This window comes from Lepidochelys olivacea (genome assembly GCF_965140295.1).
Source record: "Lepidochelys olivacea isolate rLepOli2 genome assembly, chromosome: 3".
NCBI lineage: Eukaryota > Metazoa > Chordata > Testudines > Cheloniidae > Lepidochelys > Lepidochelys olivacea.
In genome coordinates, this window is record NC_140413.1 from 141781187 (window position 1) to 141798597 (window position 17411).

Here is a 17411-nt window from a genome sequence, read left to right on the forward strand (position 1 = left end):
TACATATTAGTGAAGTAGATTGTGGAATTATACATGGGATGTATATTTTCCATATTAGGTCTCCTCAACCCCAGGACATTCAAATATTTGATAGACTAGTCTAAGAGGCAGTCCTTTTTTTAAAAAAAAGACTCTTCCTTCAAGATCGGTGGAGGGTTTAAGGATCATATGGTAATGTTAGCTCGGAACAATTTACTGTCATATGGAAGTTTAATGAAAGACTTTGTCAGCTAGGTTAACATTTGTCTTATGAGACTGAAATGTAGTTCCTTTACAAGCAAGTTTACAAGCAAGAAAATCCCACTTCAATATTTCTACTATAGCAGCCACCAGTTTTCACTTCAGTGTTTTTAGAGTGTACAGAGTAAAGAATTGGAGCTGTCCAACAGAATAGTTTGTACATTTTCTTCTTCCTCTGAAGAGTTTTAAAAGGGATTTTAGACCTTGATGGCGAGAATCCCAAAACAAGAGTAAAATGAATTTATTTTATTGCAAACAAACGTCTAAAGTTAAATTTCTCCACCTACTTTTTTAAAGAGAGAAAGGAATCAGCAGGCTAAGGAGATACACCCATTTGAGAATTGACATGATTAAAAATTAGATATAAAATGGGTGACTCACAGTTTCATTAGCTTACAAAAATGGTGGAGTAACTACTACAAGCACACTAGGTATACAGTATTTTGGGGGAAAAGGGTTATACAGACACACAGCTAACTTCATATAGATCCCATTAGACAACTGGATTTACAACAAGTTTTGTTTAATAAGAAATGGGCAAAGCCAGCTTCTTTTCAGAATCAAAATGCAGAACAAATGGAAAAGAATTCATGGTGTTGTACCTTCACAAGTTTGAGCCTTCACAATTAATGCAACCAAGTTTTACACTTTAAGAGCTCTTCTACATGCACTCCACCTTCACTATTTAGCTCCAGGTTTCCTCTTTGCACCCCGTTTTGCTGAACTTCAATGTTATAAAACCTTTCTAGTTATTGCCAAAAACTTTTGCTTTCCCACTCCCTCTACCCAGAAGCCATATAGAGAGGATGGAGTGTAATATGAGCATTACATAGTCTCATGATATCCATGAGGGCCACTATGAGCCTCCACATGAATCTGGTTGCTAACATTTCTATTCAATTGTGACAATGACTCACGACTGTTTCCTAGAAATTGGGGGAGGGAGGAAAAAGGAGAAAATTCTTTAATAAAAAGACACCAGGTACAAAGCAACGTTTTACTTTTGTTGTGGTAAAAAAAAAAAAAGTCACATTTTACAGATAAAATGTAGAACCCTGAAATACTGACACATTCTCTTATCGTGCACAATGCTGAGGTTCTCTTACGAATCACTTTAAAACTGCAATTAAAAATGTACAAAAAAAAGAAAAAGAAAAAAAATCAACCCACAAAGCTTCTAAAAAAGGAACCCGCAGGCACTTCCTCTTGTGGAATGTTTAAAAAGTTAGCCTACTAAAGAAAAACAGTCGACTTCTTGTGAAGGTTTTGGAGAAATATGTATCAGTTCGTTTATTTGGGTATTCAATAATATCCTTGGTGATAATGCTGACTCCATGGCTTCTGACCCCAGAATTGCTGCAATAGATGGGATAAATAATTAATTTTGAATTGTAACCAGACATTACTCACAGCTCACTTTCCTACATTAAAAATATTTACAAGGAAATTAGATGACACCTAACTAAACAGGGAAGATTACAACTTTTCAGTTAGCAGTAATATCTAAAATGTGTAAGAAACAGGAAGTTTCATATTGTTTAATGTAATGCCATATTGAGAAGAAACCAAATATACTGACAGACATGACAACCAATAAGCCACAGCTGAAATGCAAGATATCCTAGACTTTGCCCAGCATATCTCCTAGACTTTGAGACAACTTTGCACAGCATTTTCACACATGTAAATGAGCCAATTCCTAAAGACTTAAAGAAAAGTCTCAGAGGTTACTTACACCCTGCTGCCACTGGTTGTAGCCCTGAGATTGGTTTTTGTAGCCACGATTATTTCCCCTTCCTCTGAAATTCTGTAACAAGAAGGTGTTTTAGAACACAACTGCATCTGTTGTAGGCCACATTCCAGAAGGGTATGCATGAGAATCCAAGACTTACCAATGCACCTGTCATGGTACAAACCTTGCAAAGACACTGAAAAGCTCTTAAAATGCTTACACTTCTCTCCATTGTTTCAGAGATTTATATTTGGTGAGGGTTTTGGATTGGATAGGTTTCATAAGCCAGTAGTTCTCAAACTGCTGCTGCTGGTCTGAAGAACTGACTAATCCAGTTTTGACTCGTTTCCAGCTGGCTAATTCTATTAAGACAACTATAAATACAAATAATGCTCCCATTCTTTCATGTAAGCAACTGTTGCAGTCACCACAAGGCTATTTTGTGATCAGACAAAGATATGGTTCATTTAATAATGAATGAATGAGAGAAAAGGTGGTGCACAGAGTTTGGGATACAAGCCACACTATGGAAGTGTACTTAAGAATTTTCACTATATTGGAAGAAATGCAGCAATCTGGCTTAACATAAGTGTTTGGGAAGTTTGTCAAGTCAGTCTATTAGCTTGGGCTCCATCTGCTGGCTCTTTGACAGTCTAGATAATCCAACCTAACTTTTGAATGCCTCTACTGAAATTTGTCCATTAGAAAAAGTAGCAATTAAGTTCCTGGTGCTGTTCAGATCCCAAACAGCTATTAGGAGATCCTCAAAATACTTATGGAACATGATGTCTAGATGAGGAAGTTTCAGCTTGAACACCTGTTCCTTTGCTTTTCAGTTAGCATTTCATTAATACATTACAAGAATATCTGGATGACTTACTACAGCCAGACAATAGATATTGCTATTTGCCATTTGGAGTAACAAGGAACCAATGCTTTCACTACTTATCCTCACTAACCTGCCTAAATGAATGCACTGTGCTTAACAGATGTATCATGTACTAGATCAGCCCCCAAAATTGGGATAAATTTGTCCTCCCACATCATACAAGTGACATGGCCAGTCATAAGGAGGTCCCATGGCCACCCCCCAAACCATGAGCAGTGTACACTTTGGGTTGTAGTGCTTGAAGCAGTTAAAATTTGTATTTCTTTTTGCACCCCTTTTCTTACTAAAAAGTTACTCCTTCAGTTACATTTCACTTTACTTGCAATAATGTGAGGGGAGCCTTGCATATCTGTACATCTCGGGAGCTACCAGGGACTGTGAAACATGGAACACAGTCCCTAGTGTTATTTTTCAAGTCTTGGTAGTCTGGATATGGTAGCTCCTCTAGTTTTGAGCCTACATATGCCTCCAGATATTCCATAAAGCAAGTACATTCATTTACTGGGTTACTGCTATTAAAGTTGTGAAAATGCTCTCTCAGTTATGTATGTTTTCAGGAGCATTTTACACAGGTGCTGTCCCTTTCACTTAACAATTCTATGTCAACATTTCTATTAAATCAGTTAACTGTTACCTTTCCTCCTCAGGTGTGGCAGGGGCACACAAGCCATGAACTGCCTTAACTGCTGTTGGGCACCAAAGAACTAGCGGTGGAAGAGCAGATAGTGAAGTACTTAGACTAGTGCTTCTAGCTTTCACAACACACGGAAAAAATCTCGTGGGAACATAATGAAAAATTCTGCTGCAGTGCGCTTAGACTGCAAACACAAGAGCTTTAAATTTCTGATTTAACAGGAGCAAGCAAAGGCGTAAAGTCTTGCCAATTATACCAGATGCATTAGCTCTAAGCACATTTAATAAAGGTTTGGTACCATGTGTATTAGCAAGCATTCTAGATGCTTGCACCAATATTAAAGTAGACAGGCCTTTTAACACAAAAGCTCACCATACCACTATCAAAGGAGAGTTGTTTTTAAAACTGTGAATCAACATGCTTCAACCTGCAAATTTGTAAATTACTACTGTAACCTTTCAAGTAAGAAATTGCCTTAAATACCTGGTAAGTCAGCTTTAGCACACCTACAGAATGCATTACCTACCTGGTTGTAATTCCCCCTGTTGGGCATTCCACCTCTGTTATAGTTTCCTCTGTTTGAGTAACCACCTCTGCTTGGAAAGACAGGACCACGAGGATATGGATAGCCAATTGCCCCACTGCCACCACCACCGCCACCACCTCCTCTCTGAGGCATATTGCCACCTCTCCTGTTGTATCCACCACGGTTCCCTGGGACTGTGGAAAGAAAAAATAAAAAACATGCATTTGTTTGACAGCTCTTTCTTATATGAGAACTATTGTCTGATATAGCTGACATATCTCAAATCCTATGTTTTACACCTACTACATTTTTAAGGAAGATTTGTTTTGCCTAATGGATTTGGATTTCAAGCCCACTGGCTTCAAATGAAAAAGAATGCCTGAATAGGAAATTTCTGATCTAATTGAGTAAAACATCTAGAGACACATCAATGTAGTACAAAACCAAAACACCAAATCCAAATGTGAAAATTCAGAAGCAGTGCCCTTGACAAGCCATATGAATACAGTACAGGATCTCTAGTTCCCTCTAAATTATGGACTAATGTAAGTTAGTTAGCAAACTCTTTTTTAAATGCCTTGACTTCCTCTTCAAGTGTATCTGGAGTTGGAGTCAAGCTTTCCCCAGCATAAAGGTAATGAAACAGTTACAGTCAAAAGGTTAACACCAAAGCCAGAAACGCCTATAAAGTTAACAGGTCTGTTTCTAGGCCTACCTCCTCCTCTGAAGTTGCCACGCATGTTGAATCCTCCACGTCCTCTCTGGCCACCTCTGTTAAACTGATTTTTACCACTTTTTTTGTTACTCTTCTTTGAGCCAGTGTTCTGTTTCTTTTCAGGAGGAAGAGACTTTTTACTTTCTTCTTTATATTGTTCCAAGAGCTTCTCAGCCTCCTCTTTCTGTAATTCTACATAGGTTATTTCATCAAAACATTCTGCTACCTCCGGCAGTGTGAAGTTTCCTATAAAGGAGAAAACCCTGGATGTTCAGAATACCCATTCAGATACAATAAAACCCTTTACTCACTCCTCCTACAACAGCAGGGACAAAATTCCAGAAACCGAATCACTGAATATGAAGACAAAACTGAGGAGTGGTAAGTGAAGCAAACAGTCCACCAAGAAGTTGCTAACACTATCCAAAGCTAGAAAATATTCTGCCTATTAATTTTTTGAACCCTGCACTCAGAGCAAACATCAATGTCTGCCAAGCATGTTTAATGTTTTTTTTAATAGGGCACTTTATGCCACGACAGCTTTGTGCATCTGCATGGAGCATATCAGCATGACTGAGTAGTGTTAAGGACTGCAGCAGAGGGAACACACAATATAGTGTTGTCTTACAAAGCTATGATAGTCTTCCAGTTTCTAGGTTTTAGTGTAACTGTTTTAAGGTAAGCAAATTTGAATTCTAAAAATTTACATTATCCCTTTAAACAGATACTCAACATCCTAAAACACAGTATAGGATTATGTTCCATGCCTTTCATTTTGAGAACTGCATGCTCTGGAAGATCTTTTCCCTCCACCTCTGCCTTCTTTTGTGTTCTTTGCTTGTAGTCTTCATCTTTTGGGCAAACAACAACTGCTTTGCGCTGGAAGCCTGCAAACAGGCACATTTTTCTCCTCTGCGCAGCTGCAGACACATTTGTCTGAAAAAAATGCAGTAACTTACTACACGTAGCTGTCATTGTCAGAACTAAAGGAAGTTAAACTTATGGTGTATAAATTTCATCTCTACAAGAGCTTGCAATGACTTTTACATGTAAGTGGAAGGAAAGATGTAGCATGGTGCAACTTTACAAAATCTTACTCTTTTTGGATGTGAACACTATTTCCCTCAACACCCCACAATTTTGGAAAAATTGTAGATGATATATGAAGTGATTAAAAATGCTTGTCGTACAATTCAACCTTTGGCCTCCTCAATGAGGTAAGCAGGAAAAGTGGTAGAGCACAACAGCTGCTAGATTCTAAACCTGAATCCCACTTAGTTATTTCCATTCTAATTTAAAATTAATTTCATACTCTGTAGCTTATACCTGATCCAAAATGAAGTTCCGCTTCTTACGAGCGGCAATCTCAATGAACTTGCCAAGACACTGCGGAGCTCTCTGCAACAGTGTGTTAAGTTTTCCAGTGTCAGCCATCTGCCTCTTAAAACCTGCAACCTACAGAAACATATTTTCCAAAGTTATAGTAGTACCGATCTGGTTGCTGACCTATTCCTTTGTTAAGTGCTTTTATCTGACATTGAAGACTTAATTTTTTTAAGACAAGTGAACCCCTCAAAACTCATTTGAATTGGTGTTCTTAACATCATCCCACAAAAGGAATGGTAATTCTTTAAAAAGTGTGCTGTGGCAAGTGAGCAATATTTCTCTTTATAATCACCACAGACATCATGCAAAAGCAATAACTACTACATTAAAATCCATGTCAGAATTTAGAGGTGTAACCCATCCTCAAAAAGTAATACAGGACTAGAACAAAAATAGACAGACATTTCATAACTAGCAGGTCAACCAAAGAAATCTGATTTCTACTAAGAACATATACTACATAAGCTTTAGAAGCCTGCTGTAATTCATGCTATATTTACTTTGTTTAATCAAAATTCCTTAAGGCTCCCAAAAGGCAAGGAACTAGTCAATACTTTGTGAACTTAAATATCAAATAGTATGGGAATGAAAAAAAATCCAAGTAACCTTTCAACTTTTATAAGTCTACGACAGACCTCAGTCCTGCCACTACTTACCATCATTTTGTCCATAATAGTATTTGTTCCAAGGATATTGTATTTTCCAGGGTTTTCTGCTGCATGTTTGGAAACCCATGTCGTCTTCCCAGCTCCAGGCAAGCCAATCATCATTACCACCTATTATGACACAGTTTAGATGTTATAGTTTAAGTGGAAAGCCAAATTAGAAGCTGTGCTAACTGGCAGCTTATCAAAAAATGCTGCCATATCATGCCAATTATTGCTTTAATTGGTTCATTTAGTTAAAATATGGAGAAACATTAGAACGGGTCCAAACAAACTGGTAAACTTCATAGAATGGCCAATCGTAAATTACCCGTTTTAAGAACTAACATCCACACAGATGGCCAAAATGAGTTGTGTAGTAAAATTTTCAATCTGATTACTGCAGTTAGATTAATATCACACTTACTTCACAGTCTCTCTTTTGTTCAGGTCCCTTTGGTCCTCTAACCCGATCTTCTAATGGAACCTTCTGGATGAAGCTATACTCTTCAGGTACGGGAAAGTAGGGTTCATCCTTCTGACCAAAGTTGAATTCAATTGCACAGTTATGGCAGAGAACATGTGGGAAGAGTGGTCGCCCATCAAGAACTTCCTTACTGATTTTGAATGCAACACCAAGATCCTGCCCATTCTTGGAATATGAGAGTTCCACTTCATCGCCTTCAAAATTCTGTTAATACATAAAACTAGTTTAACTTGCACTAGTATAAAGACCAAATTAGTAGGAACCCAAGTACTCTGTATATAATCACTTCAAGTTTCCTTTTATCAAGACTTCATGATGGAATCTCAGTTTCCATCTTTTGTCCGCAATACAAGTAACCAAACTTATCTTATTTAAGGTTTTGCTAGACATAAGAAAAATGCAGCCCTTAAGATAAACGTAGATAAAAATTATCAAACTTTGTATAATGTAAATGTCTTCCATGTAGAAAATGGCTTTAACTCAGTTAAAGCAGCATCAAGTAATGTACCAACACTAAGAAAATTAACCAGAATGTTTAAGATAAACTATCTTGCTCCATTTTTTTTGGAATCAGGTCAGTCCTTCCCACATAACTAAGCCAGAAAATTCAAGTTTCAAAAACACAGAAATAGTGGAAAACTTACAGCAAAACACGCAATCACATCATTTTCATCAAACTTCTCACCAAAGTCTTCAGTCTCACAATTGCATGTCTTTATTGCTTTTAGAGAATATCCGTAAGAAAATTCTTCTTCACCTGGTGAAAGACCAGACAACTTAGAGGAAAGCTACAGCAACTAGCTACAATCTTGCGTTCTAGATTACTTACTTTAAAACATTCTAAAAAAAGTTTAAAAAGAGTTTATATTCATTCAAACGAATAGTGCTGTGTCTCATTTTGCAGGTGCTTCACCGTAGGCTATTATCTAGTAGGCGTTCCAAAATAAGAGGAAAAAAATGCAGCTAGACATCAAAACAAAGAAATCAGATATTCCAAATTACTCAAAGTCTGTCCTTCAGCATTGTTTTTAAATATTTCTAGTCTTAAAAAAAAAAAAATTTACACCATAGATTTTATTACATCCTTGAAGTTCTTGACCTTCTCTACTCACTCCAGGTACTGTAGCTCATTATTGAATTCTACCTTACGAACTGTAAAAATGGACTACATCTTTAGTTTTTAAAAAGATATTTGACTTTTACTGAAACGAATTAGGTGGCAGCTAAGAACTATCTTTTAGAAGGAGCCAATACTATCAACAGATACTGCTCCAGATTACCATTTGTTCAATAGCAAACATTTCAACAAGCACAGTAGACATAGGTATGAAAACTGGATCTTACATTCTAATTGTTTGTGCACCAGCACACCTTTAAAAATATTAGTTTACAGCTGCTGCAGCAGAAACAGATGGGAACTCAAACATTATCTACAAAAAAGGCACCTCACTAACAATAGTGGGTGTTTAAATATTTAGACAGCAGAATACTAGAAGAATAATTTCCTTTCATCCAGCAGAGTATTCTTTCCTCCTGCCCACTTTCAAAAGTGAAATAATTTTGGTAGAAACATCACAATTCTTTATTTTCCTATTAATAATTCTGAGTGTAATATCTGTGTTTCTTTCTCTGGACTTGTGCCAAGATACTTAGCAATCTGCTCTTCAAGGAAGTCTTGTGCTGATGGCACACAGGTTATATGCAGAGCAAAGATTATACAGAATTATTCTACACAGCTGATGTTTTTATCATTAAGAGGGAAGCACAGTTCTTGCAAAGTCAAATAGCCCTTACATCTATAATATTCAAAAACCAGCTTGTTTTGGCTGAAGTGTATTCTTCTTTCAAAGCCACGGTCTTCACAGAATCACTTGATACAATGCCTATCTTACTGTGGTTAAGAGGCATCACCAACAGCAAAAAAGCCTACACAGATTCAGTTACTCCATAAGAAGTAAAGCAGTCATCAAAAACAGGCTGAATGCCTTTTAGATAAGTTTAAGTAATACTGACTGACATATTTTGAAGTCTTACCAAGCAACATTCCACTTGTACTCAGTGACCAGCCAACCCGCACTTCATGAATGTCAATGTCTTTTGTATACAGATGTTTAACAGGAATCTTCTCTGTAACCTGTTTTTAAACAAAAATTGATAAAGTGAAATGAAATATCAGGTTCAAACAAGACAAATTCCTGAAGGAAATATTTTGAAGCCTGTATTAAGAGGTGATGCAAAATATTAAGTATGAATAGGAGCATACCACATTTTCAGGTATGGGAGGGGAGAGAAGGGGAGGGTTGAAGTGGGGAAGAGTTAAGTAGTCTTGAGTTAAAACGTTCTGGAACTACAAGTCAGCTACCAAGTACTTATATCTTCTGGCTAAGGATGTAAAGGTGTGTGTGACTTCAAGGAACTTTGTTTATGGGGAGGTTGGGGCATTTGAAGTACAAGGAGCCCTTTTAACTTTAAAATTAGTATTATGTTGAATACACACACACACACACAATCACTCGACTCTTCTGTATGGTAATATGTCAGTACCCTGCATGCATAAGAGAGTGAACTAACAGTACTCTAGCCAATACGATACAGATTAAAGTGCAGTATTACATGAAGAAATTAAGCCAGTGTTTTGATACAACAAAACACTGTTGTAGTGATACAAGGACAGTTTAAAGCTTAACAATATTTCTTTTATAGCAAGCGACTAATAGGCAAATGTTATCAACTTTTGCAGAACCTATTCTTTCTTTAAAGACATATTACTTTTATGATTACAAAGAAAAAAAAAAACACCCTTAAGTCCCCATAAATGTGTAGACAGCTAGCTGCCATATGTTTGCCGCTGCTCAGAGCTTTGCCAAGCTGTATCAAGTGAAAACCAACTAGAATCCTGTGCTCTTCAAAATCATAAGCAGAATGACACTGACTTGAAGACAGACAAGACAATTGGAGCTGGAGCAGTAATGGCAATGGCAGCAGGCACCAAGAATAATTCATTAAGGGAGCCTGGGTAAAAGGAGATACCCACCCACCAACCCTTGCAGGAGCCAGGAGGCCTAAGGGCACTGGATGAAAGGAGAACAAAAAGCAACTAGAATTGTGCCTGGGGTGCATGCACAGAAAAGGCTTAAGAATTTAAGACATAAGCTGGAAGCAGTGAGCCAAGACAAGGACCAGCACCTGCTGGTAACTTCAGCACCCACCCCTTTCCCAGCAGGTGGGAGGTGCTGGCTTTGTACATGGTTGTGGACCATCTACAGCACTGCTGCTTCTTTCCCCTTCCCACTCTGATCAATGCTGGCTTCAGCTAGAAGACAGAGTCCCGACTATTAGTTGTCTGGTAAAGTTACCAACTCCTGTGGCAGGCATACATGACTGGGTATGGCCAGGAATGAGATTGCTGGGTTAAATTACAATTAAATACAGTACCATTTTATTCCTTCAGACTGTAGGTGGCATGAAGTGCAATCCTCTTATCTTGGCTAGTTGGCGTTAGATCTAAGTTTTTCAAGCCTTGTTTATAGCTATATGTATGTAAATCGCTGCATTCTGTAGACTCTTTGTATAAAAGGAAGTCATTTTGTCAGTTAAGTTATTTTTCATGTTTTAAATAAAAAGTTCTCTCTACGGACCAGAGGAACAATTTAAAAATCCCTATGCTTTGGATTTATCCCATCTGATGTAGCTACAATTGAATGGAATTATATTTTTGTAAAATTCCAGCTATACCAAGATGAGCAATAATTAAAGTCTTTACACATGCTCAAGATTATTCCCCACTAAAACAGTAATAATAGGATTTACCTTCATTTCAAAGCAGACTTTGCCTGTAGAAACTCCATAGGAGGCTCTCCCTCCAGCCCAGAGAAAGGCAAAACTTTCCATGGTCAGAGAGGAAGCACTAAAACGGTCTCTTGAGATTTTAAAATGTAGGTCGCAGTTATCTGTCAATATAATAAAAATCATACTTTTTACTGCTTTTCATATGTCGTCTGAAATTTAAACAGATTAGTTTAAAACAAATGTTGGGCACTTAAATAGGTGATCTGACTTTCAAAAGTGCCAAGCTGTTGATTACAAGTGGTCTTAGCACTCATGAAAGTAAGCCAATTATTTGGATGCCCGGATATGGCTTTCAGTGTAACTTTCAGGTTTCAAAGTAACAGCCGTGTTAGTCTGTATTCGCAAAAAGAAAAAGGAGTACTTGTGGCACCTTAGAGACTAACCCATTTATTTGAGCATAAGCTTTCGTGAGCTACAGCTCACTTCATCGGATGCATACTGTGGAAACTGCAGAAGACATTATATACACAGAGACCATGAAACAATACCTCCTCCCACCCCACTCTCCTGCTGGTGACAGCTTATCTAAAGTGATCACTCATGCTAAAAAGTTTCGGCATACACCTTTAAGTTACAATTAACTTCAGAAAGTTCTCAGTATTGTTTTCAGTATTTAACTTATTCAGTAAGTTATTCCATATGAGGCATGACCGGAACACAGCTCTCCTGTTCCTGGATATGGACACTTCGATAAGCCAACTGGCTCGCTGAATATTGGTGGTTCTTTCCCAGCTCAAGGTTTCAGATAGCTGATCAACTAGAAAGTCCTGAGGAAGCCTGATGAGTGTTACGAATCAGTGTTACACATTTATTGATGTTTCCCAATTTCCTATAAAAACCTGTTGCTAGTGAGTCTACACGTCACCGTTTAATTTATTTCTATTTACCATATGGTGTAACAAAGTTAACTGTTTACAGGCAGACATCAAAAATAGCCTTAAACACGGATAGGTGCTAACAGTTTATACAACAATATTAAGATACAAACAGAGTACCAAAAGCTATATGTGGGGTGTGTGTGTGTGTGACTGGCTTGAAATTAAGATGGCTACTTGTTAGTAATGTAGACAATTAAAATAAAATACTCCAAATCAGATATAGGTAGCTTACACAGGGAGAGCATGGCAGGAGATGATCCTTCAAAATGAGAAAAAAGCGCCATGGGGGGGGGGGCAGGGAGGGAGAGACAAACAAAACACCACCCTGGTGCACAGTTGGAACCTCAGTCCCAAAGAGGATGTCAAAACTGAAGCCAGTAACACCATGGAAGCCTCTTGAGGGCAAAAAAAAGCAGATCTTAAGCCATAACAAACCAATGTAACACAGGGATGCGAGGTGTGGGATGCAGCCCTTGAAGTGCCCAAGAATGTACTAGAAACCACAGCCACGCTGAAATTTAGCGAATATATTATCCTGCCCATGTATAAGACTTGCCTTCCCCACTTCTAATTAGAACAGCACATAAGATTTAAAAGTTAACAGTAACCAGTCTATGCACACACAAAGGAACTGAACTATTTTACATGCTGCATCTTGTGATAATCTTAAAACTAAGAAGTCTCAACAGTACACATATACTTTAGGTCTAAGATTTAAGGTGCTTAGTATTATCAGAATTCTTGGTTTGTATGGAATGACCCTGTCTACTACTACAATGTTTGCAACTGAAATTTATTTTGTACTACTAATAATACTTTCATCCACGGTTCTCAGAACACTTCCGATACCCTCCACACATTATTGCATACAAACCAGAAAGTGAAACTGATTAGAGATAAGCTTGCATAGTTCTGCTTACCTGTTTTATAAAAACATTTACAATTTAAAAGAAAAGTTAACACCCCTTTGTATGGAAGTGTCAGGAATATATAATCTGGATCAATGTTGCCCAGAGGCTGACACAAGTAGAAATATAATGCAATCTAAAAACTGGTGGACTCTAGGAAATACAGGCCACCAATGCACATGTAGTGTTTCCTCACTTCACTGGTCATATTAAGTTGACATCTGTGTAAAATGACTGGACTTCAGTGGCATAACTACTTGTGTTCAAGAAAACTAAGCCACTACTAGTGGTACAAAAAAGCCACAGCTATTATTTAGGCACTCTGAAAGCTCTATCATTAAAAAACAGCTGCTTACGACTAGCAGTTTTCAATTAAGAATGAAATCCTGTCTATCAAGAAACACTACCAAACTGAATTAACTGCTAGCACTTTCCAAAAAAATAAATAAAATTATAAGTTTCATAAACTACACCTAACCCATATTGTCTGTTGAGGTGACCGTGAATCCATTTTCCCAGTTTTAAAAAGTTTCTCCACAAAGAGCAGAAACCTGATAAAATGATGTCAAAATACACAGAGCAAACAAGCTGAAATATGAAACACTTCTATACTTTCAGCTATAGTAATCATAGGCCTGGTCTACGGGGGGGGGGGAGGAGATCGATATAAGATATGCAACTTCAGCTATGAGAATAGCGTAGCTGAAGTAGACGTATCTTAGATCGACTTAGAATCACTTACTTTGCGTCCTCACGGCACGGGATCGATGGCCACCGCTCCCCCGTCGACTCCGCTTCCACCTTTCGCCCTGGTGGAGTTCCGGAGTCGACAGAGCAATCGGGGATCGATTTATCGCGTCTAGTGTAGATGCGATAAATCGATCCCTGATAGAGCGATCACTACCCGCAGATCTGGCGGGTAGTGTAGACGTGGCCTTAGCATTACTTGTAAACTACTACTATGTATGCTACTTTTAGACAAGTGTGATCTAAACTGTTCTCCCTTTAATGAAAGTGAAGGATATAATTTGCAGCTGTCTAACAGACTGGATAGTTTCTTTTTAAATTGACACGGTAACTATCCATTGGCTCAAGGCACTGTAGAAAATATGGTACTGCTTTACACAGAGACCATTAAATGCTAGTGACATATCATATCTGGAAAAACTAACCCCCCCGCCCCTCCCCACACACACTTTACGCTTAGGGGCAGCACCAAGGGCTCACAAGTTGGTAATTCTCTCCCCTTTACAAATTTACTACTCTGCATAAGTCAATCACATACATGGTTGGAACTGGACATACTAGTGCTCAACCAATTCTGAGTCTAATGTACAGCTGACATTACAAATGACTGATAGGTAAGACTTTACAGCTGTACAAGGTTTGTACACAAGTAGGTAAGAATTCTCCATGCATACCAACACATTTCTACTTTGCACTGATGACTGACAACCAATCAGAAATTAAGTAATGGTTTGTTCTAACTTAATATCTACGCAAAGACTGATCGTTGCAGAATAGGGCCTAAGCGAACTAAAAAGCAGGGTTACTTCATCACAATATGTACTCTCATCACTTTTTTTAATTAAGGTAAGCTGCCTCTTCCCTCCTAAGTTAGAATGGCTGTACAGTATAACAGAGCCTGTACGTACCATTTCATAATCAAGTTCTCAAAATAAACCAGCCCATTGAGTTTCTTTCCACTTCATTTATACCTTCTCCCAAATTTTGAATCTCATTTGTTAACACCTGTCAGTAATTGGTGAACATTTTGGAAAGGTCTTAGTTACAGATCTGACGTACCCCTTTGCAATATACATCCTGAAACCCCTCCCCCCATTCCCTAGTTCACCAGCAAAACCAGGGATGATATTTAAAAAAAAAAAAAAAAAAAGTTTTAAAAAAGCACCATACAGGGAATAAAACCAAGTAAAGCCTTTCTGTCTCTCTTCATATATCATAAAAAGCAGAAAAATGGCACAAGCCAATTCTGAAGTCCTTCACAGGTCACTTTCACTGATGAGAGTCAACCTGCATGTTCCTACTACAGTTCGGCAAGCTAGTTTTAAAAAATAAGGAGGTGTGTGTGAAGAGGAGGGCAGGGAATTTGTCACTAGAGTCAAAAAAGCAGAAATACTTACAAGTATCAAGACAGACCATTGTGTCATCAAACTGTTCATCTTCCTCTTCAACGGGTGGTTGAGGAGATTTGGCCCTAAAAACCAACGTAATAAATTTCGGTATTTTCCTTAACAGTGGTTTTTACAAAGCGTAATTAATACCTAACTTTTAGTGCTTTTCATTGATAGACCTCTAATACTATTTAGTGGTTTGAAGTTTCTCTACCTGCTATACTTGTTTTCCTCAATGTATTCAAAATATCCCCGGCCATGGTCTTCACGTGGTCTCTTCACACCTCTCTTTTTATCACTAGCTTTTTGTTGTTCTGTTTTAGTATCTCCTACAGAAAGTAATTTAAATGAAAAATATGTTTAAGGTAGGTCCTGTTGAGAAATGCATTTTAATTTGTACAAGTTAGTATTTCCCTAAATGTTAGGTTTCAAATTAAAGTTTAAGAGCACACAACCTAGCTGCCAGAAAATAATACCAGCGTCCTGCATAGAGATCTCTTAACATTATTTTAAAAAAAAATTAAAAAAAAAAAAAGCAGAGTTGTCCTAGCTGCAGCACTAAGCTTCTGACAATGATGTGGTCCGAAAATTACTTCATGAATTGTCAGATCTGTAAAAAAAAAAAAAAAAAAAAAGGTGGCAAAAATAATATGAGCTCATTTATACTGTCCCTGCACAGAGAAGACACCTGCTGGGTTCAGGGCCCAGGAAAGTTAAGCAGCTAAGAGACCAGTAACTCACTGCATTCAATAGATCATTTACAGCCTCCTTCCCCTCCCCCACCCCGTAGGGCACACTGGAGCTGCGCACAAGGGCGCTACGGAACTGCAGCGCCTCCCTTTCCGCCTGGCCCGGCGCAGCTTGGCGGCGGGGGCCGCTCCGCATGGGGCCTGGCCGCAGGGAAGGGGATTCCGCCTCCATTGTACCCAGCGTTCCAAAAGCGCGATCCCGAAGAGCAGCCAGGCCGGAAGCAACGTCACGCCGCGAAGCGTTCGTTTGCACAATACAGCGCGCCCCAGCGGCCCCTCCGGAACCGCCCCTCCCCCACGGCGCGGCAACCCCTTCCCCCTCGACCCCCCGCCGCGCTCGCAGACTGGCGCAACGGTCCCGCGCAACCACCCCACCTGCCCGAGACCCCCGCCCCCAGCACGGGGCCCGGCGCAGCCGCCGCAGGGAGACATGCGGCGGGGATTTGGGGGGAGGGGGGGGGCCGCGCGCGCGAATCCCGCCCCCCCACCCCCCCATCGCCGGCGGGGAAGGGCCCGGATCTCGTGCTAAACTACGAATCCCTCACCCCGGAAACCGCCCCCCCCGTCCCCCGCGCGCCCGGCCCCTCAGCCCCGGGGAGGCCGCTGCGGCCCGGCCACGCACTCACCCCCGACTGCCTGGGGCCCGGGGCGGCCGCCTCCGCCGCCGCCTTCCGCTTTCTTCTTGTCCTGCTGCTGCTGCGGCTGGTACTTGGCGGGGGCCGCCGCGCCGGCAGGAGCCGTTGCCGGGGGTCCCGAGGCGCCGCTTTTACCGGGCGCCTCCTTGGCGGGCACCCGCTGCTGGGGCTGCAGGAGCGGCGGCGGCTGCGGCTGCTGCTGCGGGGGCTGCTGCCCCCCGTGCCCGTTGGCGTCGCCGGCCGCGGCCTCCTCCTCGTCGGCGAGCTCGTCCTCCCCCTCCTGGAAGCCCTGGTCGTCTCCGTTCTCATCCTCCTCTTCCTCCTCCTCCGAGCCGGCCGCCTCCTCCTCCATCGGGCCGCCCCCGGCCCCCGCCCGCTCGCCGTTCTCCTCGCCCAGCTCCATGGCGTCGCCATCGGCCGCCTCCATCCCCTCCTCGTCGTCGTCCTCGGCGGTGGAGGCCGCGGCCTGGTCGGGGCCTCCCTCCTGGCCGATCTCGGCCGCCTCCCCCTCCATGCTGCCGTTGCCGGGCTCGGCGGCGCTGCTGGCGGGGCCTCCCCCGCCAGCCTCCTCTTGGTCTAGCGCGGCCTGGAGCCGCTCCATGAGATCGGCCTTGAGGCCCTTGTCGGAGAGACGCCGCTTTTTCAGCTCCTCCTTCAGCTCCGACACCTTCAGCTTCTTCACGTTGACGGGCGAGCAGCTCATGGCGGCGGCGCGGTGCCTGGCGGCGCTGGGCTCGGTCGGGCGGCGGCGCTGGGTCGAGGCCCCGGTGGGACGTGGGTGGGTGGCGCGGCTGGTTCGTGCGGCTGCGGCAGCTGCAGAGCGGACCCGCCTGGCGCCAAATCCTTTCACCGAGCTCGCGAGGGAGAGGCGCGCCTCGCGGGGCCGAGCACGCAGCTCTGCCTGCCCCGCCCGCGCACGCAATATACCCCCTCCCTCCCCATTTACCGTAAGTGCCGCCGAGCGCCTCTCCAACCCCACTACCGTAAATACCCGCCCCAGCGCA

General features: G+C 41.2%; 1 protein-coding gene across 1 annotated transcript; it reads right to left on the reverse strand.

The window, feature by feature from the left end:
• Window positions 1–746: 746 nt before the first annotated feature.
• On the reverse strand, window positions 747–17187 carry HNRNPU (heterogeneous nuclear ribonucleoprotein U). Its single transcript, XM_084623019.1, has 14 exons — window positions 16399–17187; window positions 15238–15352; window positions 15033–15106; window positions 11064–11203; window positions 9288–9387; window positions 7898–8010; window positions 7194–7457; window positions 6779–6898; window positions 6063–6191; window positions 5504–5672; window positions 4737–4982; window positions 4022–4215; window positions 1976–2047; window positions 747–1596 (listed from the first exon to the last, which is right to left on the reverse strand). Exons 1-14 carry the CDS (start codon window positions 17108–17110, stop codon window positions 1543–1545), a joined length of 2502 nt encoding a protein of 833 aa, XP_084479145.1. The 5' UTR covers window positions 17111–17187; the 3' UTR covers window positions 747–1542.
• Window positions 17188–17411: the final 224 nt, after the last annotated feature.

Excerpts from the sequence above, each read along its gene's own strand:
- HNRNPU (XM_084623019.1), bottom strand. The coding sequence starts at position 17,110 with ATGAGCTGCTCGCCCGTCAACGTGAAGAAGCTGAAGGTGTCGGAGCTG. Across the intron at positions 15,107-15,237 it reads GAGGAAAACAAGTATAGCAG|GGCCAAATCTCCTCAACCAC; the intron begins GTAGAGAAACTT and ends GTTGGTTTTTAG. Across the intron at positions 6,192-6,778 it reads CTATTATGGACAAAATGATG|GTTGCAGGTTTTAAGAGGCA; the intron begins GTAAGTAGTGGC and ends ATGTTTCTGTAG.